Raw genomic sequence first — 15,454 nt, 5'->3', positions numbered from 1 at the left:
AATTGCACAACTGACACAGCAGGCTGGCTTGGTATCTGAAGAAGACAATGGAAACAAGGGCTACGCTGACAGCTTTCAGATCTCACAATTAAGATATACCATTTTGAGGAGGAAAAAGATTTGAATATCAAGTGCCAATTGGATGGATCAGAAGTATATTCTTACAGATATTGCGATAACACTCTGGAGCACTAGTCAAGAAAATACTCTGGAGCACTAGCCCTTTACATGAGGCAAACAATAAAATGGGGTGTGGAACATGACAAGAGACTAGATTATTCTGGTGTGATACTGGCAACAGGCAGACAGAGCAGTTTGTACTGTAAACTACCAGTACTTACAGTCTTACAACTTTAGAAAATGGAGAATTATTCAAAAGCACATTCATATCCTGTAAAAAAAATGCACTTACCACAGGCTATAGTTTTAAAATAATTAAATACTTTCTGATTTTTTGTCACGATGCACTAGAGTCATGAATTCAAATTCTTTGTGGCCAACACAAGGGCAGAAAATGTGTCACTCATAAAATGACATCAACTTTTCATAGCCCATGTAACTCCACACTTGGCTGCACTGAAACACATGAACACCACGTTACACACCTCACCAAGGGCAACGGCACTGGATGCCTTTGCATGGCAGGGAGCCATCAGTGCATTGAAGTGCTTGGGGTGACAGACCTCAGCAGCAGTGGGATCAGCACTGTGCCCAGGTGTGACAGCTTCTTGCCAGCGGCGTACCTCCAACACGAAGAAGACATTCGCATGGTACACTGACCCACGGCCTTGGCCCAGCCCCCAGTTTCCAGGTGGACTGAACCTCTCCTGAAGGTATTTCCCAGGCGTGAGCTAGTTGCAATGCTGGGCTCCTCGGTCTAAAACTGCTCCTGAGGCCCAGGTGGTGCGTGAGTGCGGGCAGGGGGCTGGCTTGGGCCCCTGTGGTGACAGGGCCTGGCTGCCGAGCCCTGCTCTGTGCCTCAGCACGGAGCCGAGCCCCAGGGACCAGCAGTAATACCTGACTTCCCAGGGCGGAAACACTACACGTAACGAGGGAACAGCCCGGCTGGGGGCACCTGCCCGCCCCGGCGCGTCCCACCGCCCTCCCAGGGACCGGGGCCCCGGCCCTCGCTCTGCCGCCGCCCGCCGCGGCAAGGGCCATCCCGGGGCGAGGCTTCCGGCGCTCGGCCGCCGCCTTACCCAGTAGCCAACTTCTCGCGCTCCCGCCGCCGGAGGTAGGGTGAAGCAGCAGATCGCGCCTTACGCAAGCGGCTTAGGGAGCAGCCGCCGCCGGCCCGCCAGCAGCTCGGTGCCGTCCGTGAGTCCCGGCGGCGGGGGTAGTGGTTCTCGCCTCAGCCGTGCACGGTGCGGGCAGGAGCTCCCGCCCTGCGTGCCCTCGCCTCTCCCGCCGGGGCGTGCTGTCCCGCAGGTGCGGGGCCCGCCGGCCGGGGAAGGCTTAGGTGGGCGGGCGGCTCCGGGCGGCGGCCGTGCCGGGGCTGAGGTCGGCGGCGGGGCCGAGGTGTGCAGCCGGCGGTCGCCGTCGGCAGCTCGGCTCCCCCTGCCCTGCTGCTGCCTGAGCGGGACTCGGTGCGGGCTTCACAGGGAGGCGGCACACCTCTCTGGAGGAAGAGAGGACGAAAAAAGCCTCAGCCCTTACCGGCTTTCTCCTCAGACTCCACAGCCTGCCTGGCTGCTCCCTGCCTCCCGACTCCGTGTGTCAAGCCGCCTGGCTGTGGGGAAATGAGTGGCTGGGACGACCTTTATCCACTCCTAATGCTGCCCTCCTGGGTACCGGGTGCTGCCACCGGGATTGTCTCCTTGCACCTCATCCAGAAGCTCCTCTTCCCCTACTTCTGGGCTGACCTGAGATACCTGCTGAAAGTATTGGTGTATGGGCTGAGAGTGGAGATGTACCGGCTGCAAGGGAGGATTGTCACTGTCCTGGACAAGTTTGTGAAGCTGGCTGAGAAGCAGCCCCACAAGCCGTTCCTCATCTACGAAGGGAAGGTGCACACCTACCGGGATGTGGACAGGAGGAGTAACAGGATAGCGCAGGTCTTCCTACACCACGGGGCTCTGAAGAAGGGTGACACAGTGGCCTTGCTGATGGGCAATGAGCCAGACTTCATCCACGTGTGGTTTGGACTGGCCAAGCTGGGCTGTGTGGTGGCTTTCCTCAACTTCAATGTCCGCTCCAGATCTCTCCTGCACTGTGTCAGTAGCTGTGAGCCCAAGATACTGGTTGTGGGAGCAGGTAGAGTATACGCCTGATTTGTATATCCAAAGCTTTTAATGTCACATCTCCCTGGTGTATGTCTCTCCAGCACCTTTATTGAAAATCTCATTTTCAGATGTTCACAGAATGAAAGAAACCTAGGGCTAGAAGGGGCTTCAAGAGATCATAAAGCTTAAGCCTGTCAGGCAGAATCAAGTATATCCATGCTTTGGAACAGCCATTTAACCTTTTCTTGAAAGATGTGCATTGCAGGAAAGTTTGCAACATCCAAGTACAGCCTGTTCCAAGCATTTGATCGCTTCAGTGGTTGCTTAACGTGTCTCAGAACAGATTAAAATGATCTATTAAGAATAATTTCCCATTCCTTTTTAAATAGTCAATTTTAATCTTATTTACGTCATGTACTTTCTTCTCCTGTACTATCTCCCCATCTTTCTAGTGATCAAAACCCTTGCAAACTAGAAGGTCTAAGCTTAGACAACCTCTGCTGTACAACTGTTTGCAGAGGTACGATAGTTTTCCAGGGACTAAAACTAAGAGGTGTTTTTAACGGTGTAGCACATAGGAGGTTGATTTGTAATAACCAACTTAGTATTGGTGTTGAATTGTGGAAGAAATTGCTGTGTTTGAATAGGAGATAATTGTGTTGTGTAAGTTTCCGAAGTATGACTTTTTTATTAAGTGCTCCAAAAGAATTTTAAATCTTGATGTAGCCATACTGTACATTGTATATTCAAATTGGGCTTCAATTATAGAGATGTATAAACTGAAGACAGATCCAAAACCTAAACTTGCCTCAGCATTTATGATCAAGTGCAAGGGAACCTGCAATGCTAAAAGATCGCACAGAACCTTGACATTTGGTTGGAGGACGATATTTCAAAATATTAAATATTAATGTTGTCCTGCCTCTCTAAAATTATTATTTCAAGTCTACTCTGCCTTATTTCTATTTCAAAACCTCTTGCCTTATTCCTATTACACAGGTTGTGGGCTTTTGCATCCATGACACCTAAATGGTAGAATTTCCTTCCACCTCTTCTCTGCTGCTGCAAATTTGTACTTTCAAAAATGTATTTAAGATTTTTGCCTTGCATATTTTTTAATTATAAACTTTTTCATTCTGATTCTGTATGGTATGCAGGTTTAAGAATGCTTGGTAGTTAAAACAAGCTATTAAAACAAAAGCCAATTTAAACATAATCCCAAAACACATGACAACAATGCTTCTGAACTGACAGTTCTAAATTTTGCTTTCTTACTTACTTAATAAAAAAAAAAAATCTCATTTAACACCCTCTCATGAATATGTGCTTTTGAGTGTATGGATTGAGGAATGGAATTAATGTTCAGGAAATTCTTGCTCATTGACTGTGGTGAAGGAGAACTTTGGATCAAAACTTTTATATAAGAGTAGTCTTTATTAAAATGAGAGGTTGACTAGTTAATGAAAAAGGGTTTTGCAAAGCAGGAATGGGGTCTGTGTTTCTCCACTCTTAAGTTGTTACCAGCAGCTGATAGTAAGAGCGACTATGTTGAACTAACTTGTTCTAGGAGTCTGCCTTTGCACACAAATTAAGAGCTATGTGCAGACATAATACAACAGAGACCAACAAATTAGTCTCTGAGCTGGTCTTTTATGTGTTGATCTTCTTACTTTATTTATGGGTTTTAGTCTCTGCATTAATTTTGTCAGTCCCTTGAGCCTGCAAGGCTTCACAGTATTCTTTGGGACTTAGAGGCCCTTTTGTATGTGTACCTGTGAAAGAAGTTGAAGTTCTGTTATGTCCTTGTTTACTGGCCACGTCATGTGGAAAAGGAGCCTCTCCAAAGGAGTCCAGGTTTCGCAACTGAAGGTTCATATACCATTCAATGACTGTGAGGACTAACTCATACCACTCTTGAAACAAAAACATACCATTCATAATTATGGTACATAATAATTTCCCCCTAATATTTATAAAAATTGCAGAGCAGTATTTAACACCGAGGTTACGCAGTCAATTAGATAATTCTCAGAGGTCTGATAAACATCTTTTTGTGCGGTGTTAGTGTGTGTTTCAAGGGATTCTTCCATATCAGTAGGCATGACTTGAACTTTCTTCTGTGTTTTGCTCTTATGGCACCATTTTCCACAGGATTGTGCATAGCTTGAACATAGTATATTTTTTTTCAAAATATTTACACTGAAAACAATCAACCTGTGGTCCAATATGTATCATTGTCATAGACAGGCATCATGTTTGGCAACTAGGATTGTGTTTTTAATCAGCGATTAGGATGTAATGATATTATTTCTGGATAGTGGAAATTGTAATTTTAAAAAATACATAGGTTTTTCGCCCTCCACAAACAAATATAGGCTTGATTTTCTGTAACAGTTACAAAACTATCTTCTCAATATTTTGGATGACCTTCAATCTTGTTCATAAACTGCAGCACAGCAGAAATCATCCCCTTAACAATTTGACCATTATCTGCTTGTGCTTAGCAAGACTAAATTTGCTGTTGAAATTCTTGTCTGTAATGGTACATTAAATCAGGAACCTGTATTCAAATCCATTTAATATTAAGGTTTCATTTGTGCTGAAGGGAACCTTCCACCTTCTGCTGGTATCTGGAACAGTTCCCACACGTAATTGTTTATTGCTAAATCTTCCCTGCTCAGAATGGTGATGTAGCCTTCCTCTGCATGAAATGATTGCATCTTGCAGCTTCCTTTGGTACATCTTGTCATTTTTCCAAAATGCTTTTTACTTTTTACAAGGTAGACTGGATAGTATTTATGGTTGCATTTTCTTCCATGCCTTGTTCAGTCTTTCATGCTGCCTCTTGTGAGATCACTCTCATTTGTGGGATTTGTACTCTTCAGTCCTGTTTTGTGTCTGCATACTTCTGAGAGGTTGTGGTTTGGTAACCCGGTCCAATTAGTATCGTCTTTCCTTCAGCACTTGCAGTCCGACTTTCTTCTGGTCTGACAATTCTCTGATATTTTGATTGCTTTTTCTAACTTTAGATGGGAGTCTTCCAATAGTACTTAAGTTTTGGGGGGTTGGTTTTGACTTACATATTCTATGAACTCTCTGCAATTGAATATTTTATTCTTAAGCCTCAGATATTATAAAAGCTTCAAAATTTCTCCCTCTTGTCAGTTTCTTACATGAAATGGGTATCTCTAAAAGGTTTATCTTTTTCTATGACAGCAATGTTCTTTTAATTCATTTAGCACAATCTAGTAACTTGTTTTTTTCCTTCTCATCCAACTGCAGGCTGTAAGGTAAATATAGATTCTCTGATCTGCCAATATTTAGACTTTGTGTTCCTTTCCAGTATTTCCAATTGCCTTTGTGGCAGCGAAAGAGTTTTCGCTTTGGCTTTCATTTGTCTGCTGTGTTCCCAGAGCATTTAGCTCTTGCTTTAATTTGTTATGTAACATTCTCACACTTCCATTCCCAGAAACACTGTCTACCACCACTCCCATTCTGGGGAATGTTTGTTGACAGAGATTCAGAAGTTGGAGTTTAAAACTGCATTTTTAATAAAACAGCAGCTAACTAACCTGTAAGTAAATGAGGAACTTGTAAAGGAGAAAAAAAGAAGCTGTATGCCGTTCTCTGTCTGAGACTGACAGCATTAGCTTACTCTAACAGCAATCTGACCTGTTTAAAAGGTATTTGTCCTTACTGCATTTGTTACCAGATTATGCCACCCTTATTTGTTTGAAAACTACTGGTTAAACAGAGAAGTGAGGTACTGCTTAAAATGAAGGCACCTTTCAAGGCACTGTGTCCTTTCTAGGGAATATTTCTATTCATTGGAGTCTTGCTTGAACAAGGGATTAAATTTTCTCTTTTGGACAGTACCTGTGTAACAGCAATACTATTAAACCACACTTAAAATCTAATGACCCACCAGAAAGGTACAAATGGAATTTGCCAGTGCATTTATAGTGTGTTGCTACTCGGAAGAGTTCAGCTTTTAGTAGGACATCCCAGATTGCCATCATGACTTCTAATGCAAGGATTCAACTGTGAAAGGATCGCATTACTAAACTCCGTAAGACTGGTTTGTATCGGTCCTGATAGCAAAGGCTATTCAGGGAGTGTACGTGCCACATGGACACCTGTGGGCAGCCTGTTCTACGTGGGCCTGCTTGAGCAGGGGCGTTGGACCAGGATGACCTCCAGGGGTCCCTTCCAGCCACAGCCATTCTGTGATTCTGCAGTTCTGTACAGAATTACATCTCCCTGTGTTCAAGACTCCTGGTTGGGAGTCTTTACTCTTGAGGCACCAGCAGTGCTTTTTGCTGCTGCTGAGTATATTCTGAACTTCTTGCCAGCTGAGCTCAGAACCAGGATTTATGCTGGAAGGAATAAAGTTCAGACAGAAGTGTGTCTACATCCTGGAGAAAGAAAGTGAACAAAGTCTTTTTTAGTATTTGTGAATTAAGGTCATATGGTATTGTACACAAGTAGCAGTATCATCTCTCTTATTTTAGTCACTGAGTGAAAAAAATAATGGATTTTATCAAAGCCATCTTTTCTTAACAATTTGAAATAAAAAGCTATTTAGACCTAAACATTTGGGACAAGGAAACCATAGAAGACCTGCAGAAGACACTCTTACCTGTTCTGTTAGGCACCATACCTCTTTGATCACTTGCTTTTACTTAGTCTGTGTCTCTGTCCCAGGTAGCCTTTGAGTGGAAAATGGTGCCAGCTGTGATTCCCAAGCCAGTTTCTGTTTTACTACCTTTACTGCCTTCAGTGGCATTTCAAGATAGCAACACTGATCCTGAGCCACCACTGACTTGTAATTTCTCTTATTATTACTTAGTGAGAATAAGTGCTCACTGTAAGGAGTCACTTGGGGGATCAAGTATAAGTAACAATTATTTTCTGAGGCCAGACAGTGTGGGGAAGAGTTTGGAGTTGCTATAGCTTACTGAGCGTATCAGCCAGGGTACACATCAAAGTTATGTAAGAACCATTTCATACAGTTTTCCTTCTGAGTGACTTTCTGTTCAGTACAAGTTGATCTCATAATCTGATGTATTCCTTTCATCAGTGTAGGACTGTGTCCTTGCCAACAGGCTGCATTGTTTCCTTGCTAGAAAATAACATAAAAAGCCTTTTGTGCAACTTGAAACCTGGGACAGTAGTTTAAAACCAAAACATATTTTCCTTGCTTTCTCAAAAGATGTAACTGAGTTATGTATTCATGTGAATTTAATATAAGAGTTTCACAGAATTTTTGTTGAATAGTAAAATGCTTTAAAAGCAAGAGGGGAAAAAAAGCAGAAAAAGTGGAGAAGCATATTCTTCTTGACCAATTACAGATCTTTTTTTCCCAGTAGAATCCAAATAGTTAGCAAATGGTGAGTATTCATATACAAACTATGTAAACAATACACACAGAACAGCTGACTACATTGCCAAACTTTAGTTAAGCAGTCATTTCTTCCAAAACAAATAAATTAAAACCTGAATATACTTTAATAGTGTAAAAAGCAAACAAGTTCTTGAGAGAAACCACAAGCTTAAATACCTAAATTGCTTTACTATAATTGGTTCCTGTATGGTACCTCTAGAAATAATCAAACTATAGTTCCTCCAAGAGGGCTGGTTTTTCCTGACACAGGGATGGTATGTAAAGACCAAGGAGCCCTACACAACGTCTGCCACAGAAGTTCTTTGTTCATGGAACAAAACATTAGTTGTCTATCATCAGAATTATTCTTTGGAAATATGTTAGTACAACTGAGAGTTATCTTCAAACACTCCATGCTCCTGTGTGTTCCAGAAGTGATTTTCAGTTGCTGGCACTCTGAATACAGCTGTTTTAAATTACCCTTTCTTATTCAGGAAATCACTTATTGTTTCTGCTGTTCTCTGCTACCTAACTAGAAATTTCTTTCAAGATAGTGTGTAATTACAAGCTGTTCACATAGTGTTCCAAATACTAGATTCTTGAGCACAGAACAAAAATTCTGTTGTATAATTGATTCATAGTTCAATAGTAGTTAAAAAACCAAGCAAGCCTCTGTGCAACAACAAAACCCACAAGTTTTATGAGTGTTTACAGAAATAATAAACAGTGTGTATGTTTAATTTGAAGATTGATCTTAATTATTTAGAGTAAATATGTTTCAGTCTACTAAAAGGGAGCTATGCCCTTCTGTCATTCTTGAATCTTAAATGACTGTGTATGTGGAGTTGAAATTAGTAGTTGCCATCTTTCTTCCTTTGAAGGAAGGAAAGAGGGAAAAAGAAAAAGAGCTAAGACCTCTTCTTTTTGACAGACTTGCACTTCATGTTACTCAAATACACAAAGAACTTGGTGCATATCTTATCTAGAACTTCTGAATACTAAAAAATTAGAAATAATTGTGAATTTCTTCATGTTGTGCAGTCCTAAACAAAGATGTTTTCTGGAGAGAAGTTAAGACTTGGTAGGTAATACAGCTTCATCTTCATCACTTTCAAAAATGTAAAAAGCAAAACAATTTAAGGAAATGCAAGAAGGAAGGAATTTATCTATGGAAAATAAAGAAATGCCACAATGATGCCTTTGGTATCTGCAGTACTTAAAAAAGGTCAAACTCACTGAGATTTTCTTTGCCAGGCCTTCCACAAGAGGATAGTTTTCAATTAAACAATAGGTGAAATTTCATTTACAATTACACTTCAGTTACACAGGATAATTTTACATGATGACTTTTATTGGGCAGTTTTTCTTAATATTTGTACATCACGCTTGTTATCTGGTAAGGACGCTACACAGGATGGACAGCTGAGTCTGGTTTAAATGATTACTGGAAGCTGGAGTAGCCAAGAATTTCTTAACAATCCTTAACAATTGACAGTCCTTAACATCTTTACTGGCACTGTGGTTGGAGCCAATGCACCAATAAAGAATGACAGAGAATACTATATGCTTTTACTGTTTTTGAGAACAGAAATGGGGCTCCAGCCACTTCTAACACCTGTGTTTCTTTTGCTAGGTTCTCAGCCTAACTTGTATGTACACAAACCATCATTAGTCTATTTAGGGGTCATATATGTATAATATGCATAATAGGAAGATAAAAATCAGTATTAGAAGGTAATAAGTATATAGTTATTCTGTCTCACTTGGTTTATTAATAGCTGTTTTTCATTAGAAATAATACTGTTGTATGTTGGTATTTGTTACGTGAAATATACCCTAATTTTATAATACGACAGCAAAACAGAATTAATATGCCAATGAACCTTGACTTCCAGTGCATCGGGTTTACTGCAGTTAACACTATTGTCCTTAACATTTTTTATTCAGACTTTTTCATTCTATTGCTACATATAATGGAAAGGGACTGTACTCCAGTGATTCAAACAGGAGGCTATCTATCTTTTAGATTTTCATAATTATTTGGGTGATTCATTCCTGAACTCATTCTGCAGTGCAAGGAAGTTAGAACACAAAAATTTTAATGTCACAGTCCATCAGATCTATTTGCTAAACATTCATAAAATATATAGAACTTGTACTCTGTAAGCTTTAGGTTTGTAAGACATATGTTTAGTTGGTGACAGTAGGCTATATCTCTGTTATAGTAATAGAGATTAGTATGTTATTCATTAAAATATATACATCAGTCTGTCATTAGAAAAGTAGTTTTCTGAAAGATTAAAAATCTTCAGTTATTTTGGTGTAAAATTTATGCAAAGGGGTTCTATTAATGGTATCCATATTTAATATTTGCAAAATGAACTTAGAGTTGACATCAGGATTTCAAATGCTGGCTTTGGCAATGCCTCATTATGAAGTTCTGGGTGAGTCATGTCAACTTTGTTTGTTTATTCATCTATAAAAACTGAGATAATAACATAAATTTATACCCACAGGGATATTTGCAAGATTAATTACATAAACTGAGATCCAGCAAAGCACTTAAGTGTAAATAAGTCTTTAAGTATATGAATAGTTCTATTGAAAGCAATATTATTCCTATTCTTGAGAATTTTCCTGGATTAGTACTGTAATGCCTGTGCAGTGTTCTGAGAAAGTGACAGATTATAAAAAAGCTTAGAAATATAAACATAAATACCAAATGTATTACTTACAGGTTGGCCTCTATTTATGTTTTTTCTTTTTGTCTAATCTGGGACTCTCTCTCTTATGGTTTCTTTCCTGATAAGCCAACAAAATAGATCTTAGTTATGCTGCTGTTTTTATTTTATAACGGTGAGTTTGTATTTATATTCAGGTAAAAGCCCAATAGAAGGAATGACTTTCAGTGAACGAACATGTGACTATAAGAAAATAAAATCACCTGATGTACCTAAAATCAGATTTGTTAAGGTATCTAAAACACTCAAAGCACTACATAAATAGCCACATGGTTCTTTGGCAGTGCCTGAATAAGCCACAGGCCTGTATCATATTTCTATTCTGTGAAATTCAGGTACTACATACACGATACAATTTTTTGTTTGCGTTTGTTTTAAATTAGTCATTCTGTGCTTAGGAAAAAATACTGCTCGATGAGAGATTGCTGTTAAGGTCATCCAGGAAAACCTGCGCCGTGATTACCAGCTATGTATATATTTGCCTTACATCTTCAACATATGTCTTCATGATTTATTTGAAGTTGAAGCCTAACTGTGCTTCATTCTGGTCTTAGCAAGGACCAAGGGTTATCCAAAATGAGGTGGGAAGCAGGCCTAGTAATCAGGGCTCACCATTTTGCCTTGAGGGCTAGTTGGCAATTAGACCCTGTGGGGTCAGCAGTATTTTTACCACATTATATCCTGTTTTCAGTGAATTTTCATTCTACTTCATTACTTCATTGAATTTATTTACATCCATGGAGGCAATGTTCATTCCTCTTTCTATCATAAAAAGTAAAACTTTCAGAGGAAAAATACTTCATTTGCTAGTTTTGTGAAGACATAATGTAAGTAACATTATTTTATGTTAATTTTTAAGATTTGCTTGGGACACTAGAAGAAATTCTTCCTAACCTCCAAAAAGATGTTAGTGTTTGGATAATGACCAAAGACTCCAGTTTTCCAAGTGTGCATACCCTTTTAGACAAAATAGAGGCTGCATCTGAAGACCCTGTTCCAGTTAATCGACGCTCTGCCAACAACCTCAAGTCATCTGTTTTATATATATTTACTTCAGGAACCACAGGTACAGGTCTGCTAAAGAGTCTGTATTTTCCTTCAGCTTTCATCTAGAAACTTGATTTTCCGAAACTCTAATCTTTTGGTTCATCTTACCATATTTCTTACCTAGAAGCATTATGGTAGCAAATAAGCGTGTTTCTTGTCAGTGACTGTTTATATTCAGTGGTTTATGGGCTTCTCTTTTTTTTTCCTGCCACATTGTGCAAATACTATGAGAAGCTTTACTTCTTATTACTTCACAGCTAAGGTGTTTATAAAACATCTTGCTTTTTTGGTGGGTTTACAGTGATGATAAATACTATTTTGTGATCACATACTACTGCCTAGCTCATATAGCTAACATTGTATCTAGAACTTTAAAAAACAATCTGCAAACAAGCAAATAGACATTTGGTTTTTGTTCATTAGTCGTGTTCTATGCAGGTCACTGTAGAGCCAGAAAATAGGATTAAGTTACTAGCCTTTTAGTTTAGAAACAGATGGCTGAATTTACTACCAGTGCTTCAGCAGCTAAGAAGCTAAGACTTCAGAAAAACTGATCACTGGCATGAAAACCAGCATGATGTTGTTAAGATAAGCAGATTGGCATTCTCGTTCAGTGGAACACAACAGTTTTAGTCACAAGAAGATTTAAAATGAAGATGTATTTTATGGCTTTGTTCCCTCATACAAATAATTATTTAATTTCTTTGCTTTGGGTTCTGGGGAAAAATAAGGAAACAAAAATACCAATCTCGAATAAAAAAATTGGGAAGGTGTAAATATTGTCAAGAGTTCAGGTATGTTTGTAATACTACTAATATAAATACGGTTGAGCTTGCTGATTAAAAGTAAGGAGTTTTAGCTTAAAAATATTCTAGAATTCTCCAGGTAGGAGGATATTGTTCTTATAACTGTATTCAGAATATCTGTGTGAAGTCTCAAATTTTAGCAATGTAGAATTTAAAATATTTTTGAATGCTTGTATGCATTACATTAATTTATATTGGATTTCTTTTATGTACCATGTAACTAAAAGAATAAGGTTTGTTTAGTCTGACGAGTATGGAATAACTAATTCTAATCTAAAGAAACTGAGCATTTTCACACTTTTTGATAAAGCAAGAGCATAGTGTTTGTCCTAAAATCAATGTCTGGTAAACTTAGTTAAAACAAAGAAGTATCTTGCACAGTTTGTAGTCAGCTGTCTGTAAAGGCAGAAGGAAAAAACTCAAGACTCTGTAGAGCACTTCTTGCTATACGTGGTTCATTGGCAACATAGGCTTATTGCCTTTTCTCTTTAGTGTGATGGCTTTTGGAATAGCTTTGAAATGTAGCTAGAATTTCCGTAGATTACACTTCCATTTAACAGCTCTTGTTAAGTCTTCAAATGAACAGTAGCTTTGCTAGAATAGGTGAGAAAACTTTCTGAACCATAAATTTTTTGAAATTTTTAACAGTTCTCACTGTTCATCATCAGGACTCAGCCTGAAATTTGTGTGCATATGTGAAAACATATATGAAGCAAGAATACATCCGCTACTCAAAATAACGCATACCAGAGTAGTAGCCCAAGAAGCTCTTGCATGTGAGCCTGTGTGTTGCTGAACAGACATTCTCTGCTGAACCTGAAGAAACTCATTAAGAAGAACCTAACTGGAGTGGACTTTTCTGCTGGATTTTTTTTTTCAAATTCTACATAGTCTTCATAGCATTCTAAAACAAATAGGTAGACTTCGATGTACACATCTTAGATAAGCATCCACTGTATGATCTACTTTGTGTAGATCCCATACCTTTCTTAATTACGTTACAGTCACTATGACTCTTGCCTGAAAGAGATCTAGCGTGATGTCCCTTTATGTTAAAGGAAGTCCATATGTACAGTAAATGCTTTTGGCCCTTTGTTGGCTCTATATAATTTGGTAGCATGCTAACCTTGGAGTTTCTTCATGTTTCCACCTATTTGAATTGACTTGGCATCAGATTAAATAACTAACAGACAAAGTTACAAACCGACTTAAGTATCTGTGTGTCTACAGAATAAACATGCAATACTGTATTAAACAGCCAGTTGTCTACTAACGGCCATCTAAACAGATGTTTGCAAATTTGGTTATGGAAAAAGAATTGATTCTTTTATGATTCTAAAGACCTTACACAGGAAAAAAAAAATTGAGTTCTCTTTAAGAGAAGCTTTATGAATGGTTTTGTGTTTTCATTACAGGTCTTCCAAAGGCTGCAGTCATCAGTCACATGCAGGTTCTTAAAGGAGCTGCTGGACTGTGGGCTTTTGGTGCTACTGCAGAAGACATAATTTATATTACTCTGCCTCTTTATCACAGTGCAGCATCTCTTCTTGGCATCGGTGGATGCATTGAATTGGGTAGGGCTTGTTTCATTTAACTGTGTAGTTAATAGAGAATTAATTATTACAAAAATGTATAAAACACACTTATGTTCACTGCCATTACGGAAACTAATGCTTTGCTGAAATTAGATGAATAGCCTTTTTGGAATAGCTTTATTTTTCTGTATTTTGGGGATGGGGGGGTGTTGTAATAGCGAAGGATCTCTTACAAGCTTTCTTTGTGGTATTGGAGAAGAATTAGTTACAGACATTTGTGTCACAAATGTTTTTACTTTCTTTTATATTTAGGTAAAAAGGAATTTAAGAACATATGTTATATTTTGGCAGTGTGTATAGTGCATTAGTATATGTACAGACTAAGCATTGTATGGTGGAATAGAACTAAAATGTATTTTGGTGAACTTAAAAAGACTGACACATTTATAGTGAACATTCAGCTTTGTCATATATCATTAGATGATATATAACTTTTTTTCCATTTAATTTGTGTACTATTTTGGCACAGACAATAAAATACATATTTTACTGAGACAATGTAGGTGTCCTAAATGGCTGTCTTATAAAAGATTTATTTGGAACTTGATGGCAAACATTTCCTGTTTCCTGAAGCATCAAGGACAAGTCAGAGCATGGGAAAGATCATTGGATTATGGATTAATTCTGTCTGAATTTGCATTGATGAATACTTTCTTTGTTGAAAAATGAGGTTTCAGTGACACCCAAATGATTTGCTAATTCAGGCTGACTTTTCTGGATATTTTCAGTTAAACTCTTTTGAGTAATGTTGCAACACCAACAAAGAGAAGCTGCCTTCTTGCTTTTAACCTCTTGTCTATCGGTTTACTGATCACCAAGGAGGAGATTGGTTTCATCTCCCTTCTTTGTCTACTAGGGTTGAACACACATCATCTAATAAACAGCTTAAATACCATATAGTTCTCTGAACGAGGCTGCTTTTAGTCCCTCTTATGTTCTATTTTGTAGAAATAGTGAACATAGCTGGCTAAGCTGCCATACAGAGAAAATGCTTCATTTTCTTTTCTGCTGTTTCCATAAAGGTGCAACCTGTGTGTTAAAAAAGAAGTTCTCAGCTAGTCAGTTTTGGAGTGACTGCAAAAGGTACAATGTGACTGTCATCCAGTACATTGGAGAACTTTGCCGTTACCTTTGCAGCCAGCCAGTGGTAAGTGGAATCAAAATGATGGCTATTCATCTGTAAGTGATATGTGCATTTATAGTTCTTAATATGGTTTTGTTAGAAGGGAAATAAAACTGTGCTGAATCTGTCCCTCTGCCCTTCTTTTTATGTGAGGTTCTTCAAATATCTGGTCATCTGTAGACTATAAAAAAAAACAAATGCTTGAATCAGGAAGATGTTAATGTATTAAAAGAAAATATTTTGAGACTTAAAAACTGATTCAGTATAATTTGGTGAAAAAATATTATTTCACACAGTTTCACAATGTAAGTTTAGAAAACCAGGATTACTGTTCAATGACTTCTCAGAATTTTCAAAACTTTGTTTCTTGGCACATAACTGTATCAGAGGTCTCATATTTTGTAGGTCATGTTTTAGCACTGTTTTGTCTTGTGGAATGTGCTTGTGTTGAGACCATCTAAACTGTATTTTAAAGTTTGGAAGGGATTTGGTCTAGGTTAGCAGCTCAAAGGAAGAATGCCTTTTGTTCCAAATAGA

General features: G+C 38.7%; 1 protein-coding gene across 1 annotated transcript in view; it reads left to right on the top strand.

Moving 5' to 3' along the window:
• Positions 1 to 1,739: 1,739 nt before the first annotated feature.
• Positions 1,740 to 15,454, top strand: part of LOC104251142 (long-chain fatty acid transport protein 6) — a 40,396-nt gene continuing 26,681 nt past the window's right edge. The window contains exons 1-4 of the mRNA XM_059833895.1: positions 1,740 to 2,253; positions 11,206 to 11,412; positions 13,615 to 13,773; positions 14,817 to 14,941. Of these exons, the coding sequence (XP_059689878.1) occupies positions 1,740 to 2,253; positions 11,206 to 11,412; positions 13,615 to 13,773; positions 14,817 to 14,941 (1,005 nt within the window). The remainder of the gene's footprint in view (positions 2,254 to 11,205; positions 11,413 to 13,614; positions 13,774 to 14,816; positions 14,942 to 15,454) is intronic.

The sequence above is a fragment of the Gavia stellata genome, chromosome Z (assembly GCF_030936135.1).
Source record: "Gavia stellata isolate bGavSte3 chromosome Z, bGavSte3.hap2, whole genome shotgun sequence".
NCBI classification, from domain to species: Eukaryota; Metazoa; Chordata; class Aves; order Gaviiformes; family Gaviidae; genus Gavia; species Gavia stellata.
This window is presented reverse-complemented; position numbering and strand designations above follow the sequence as displayed.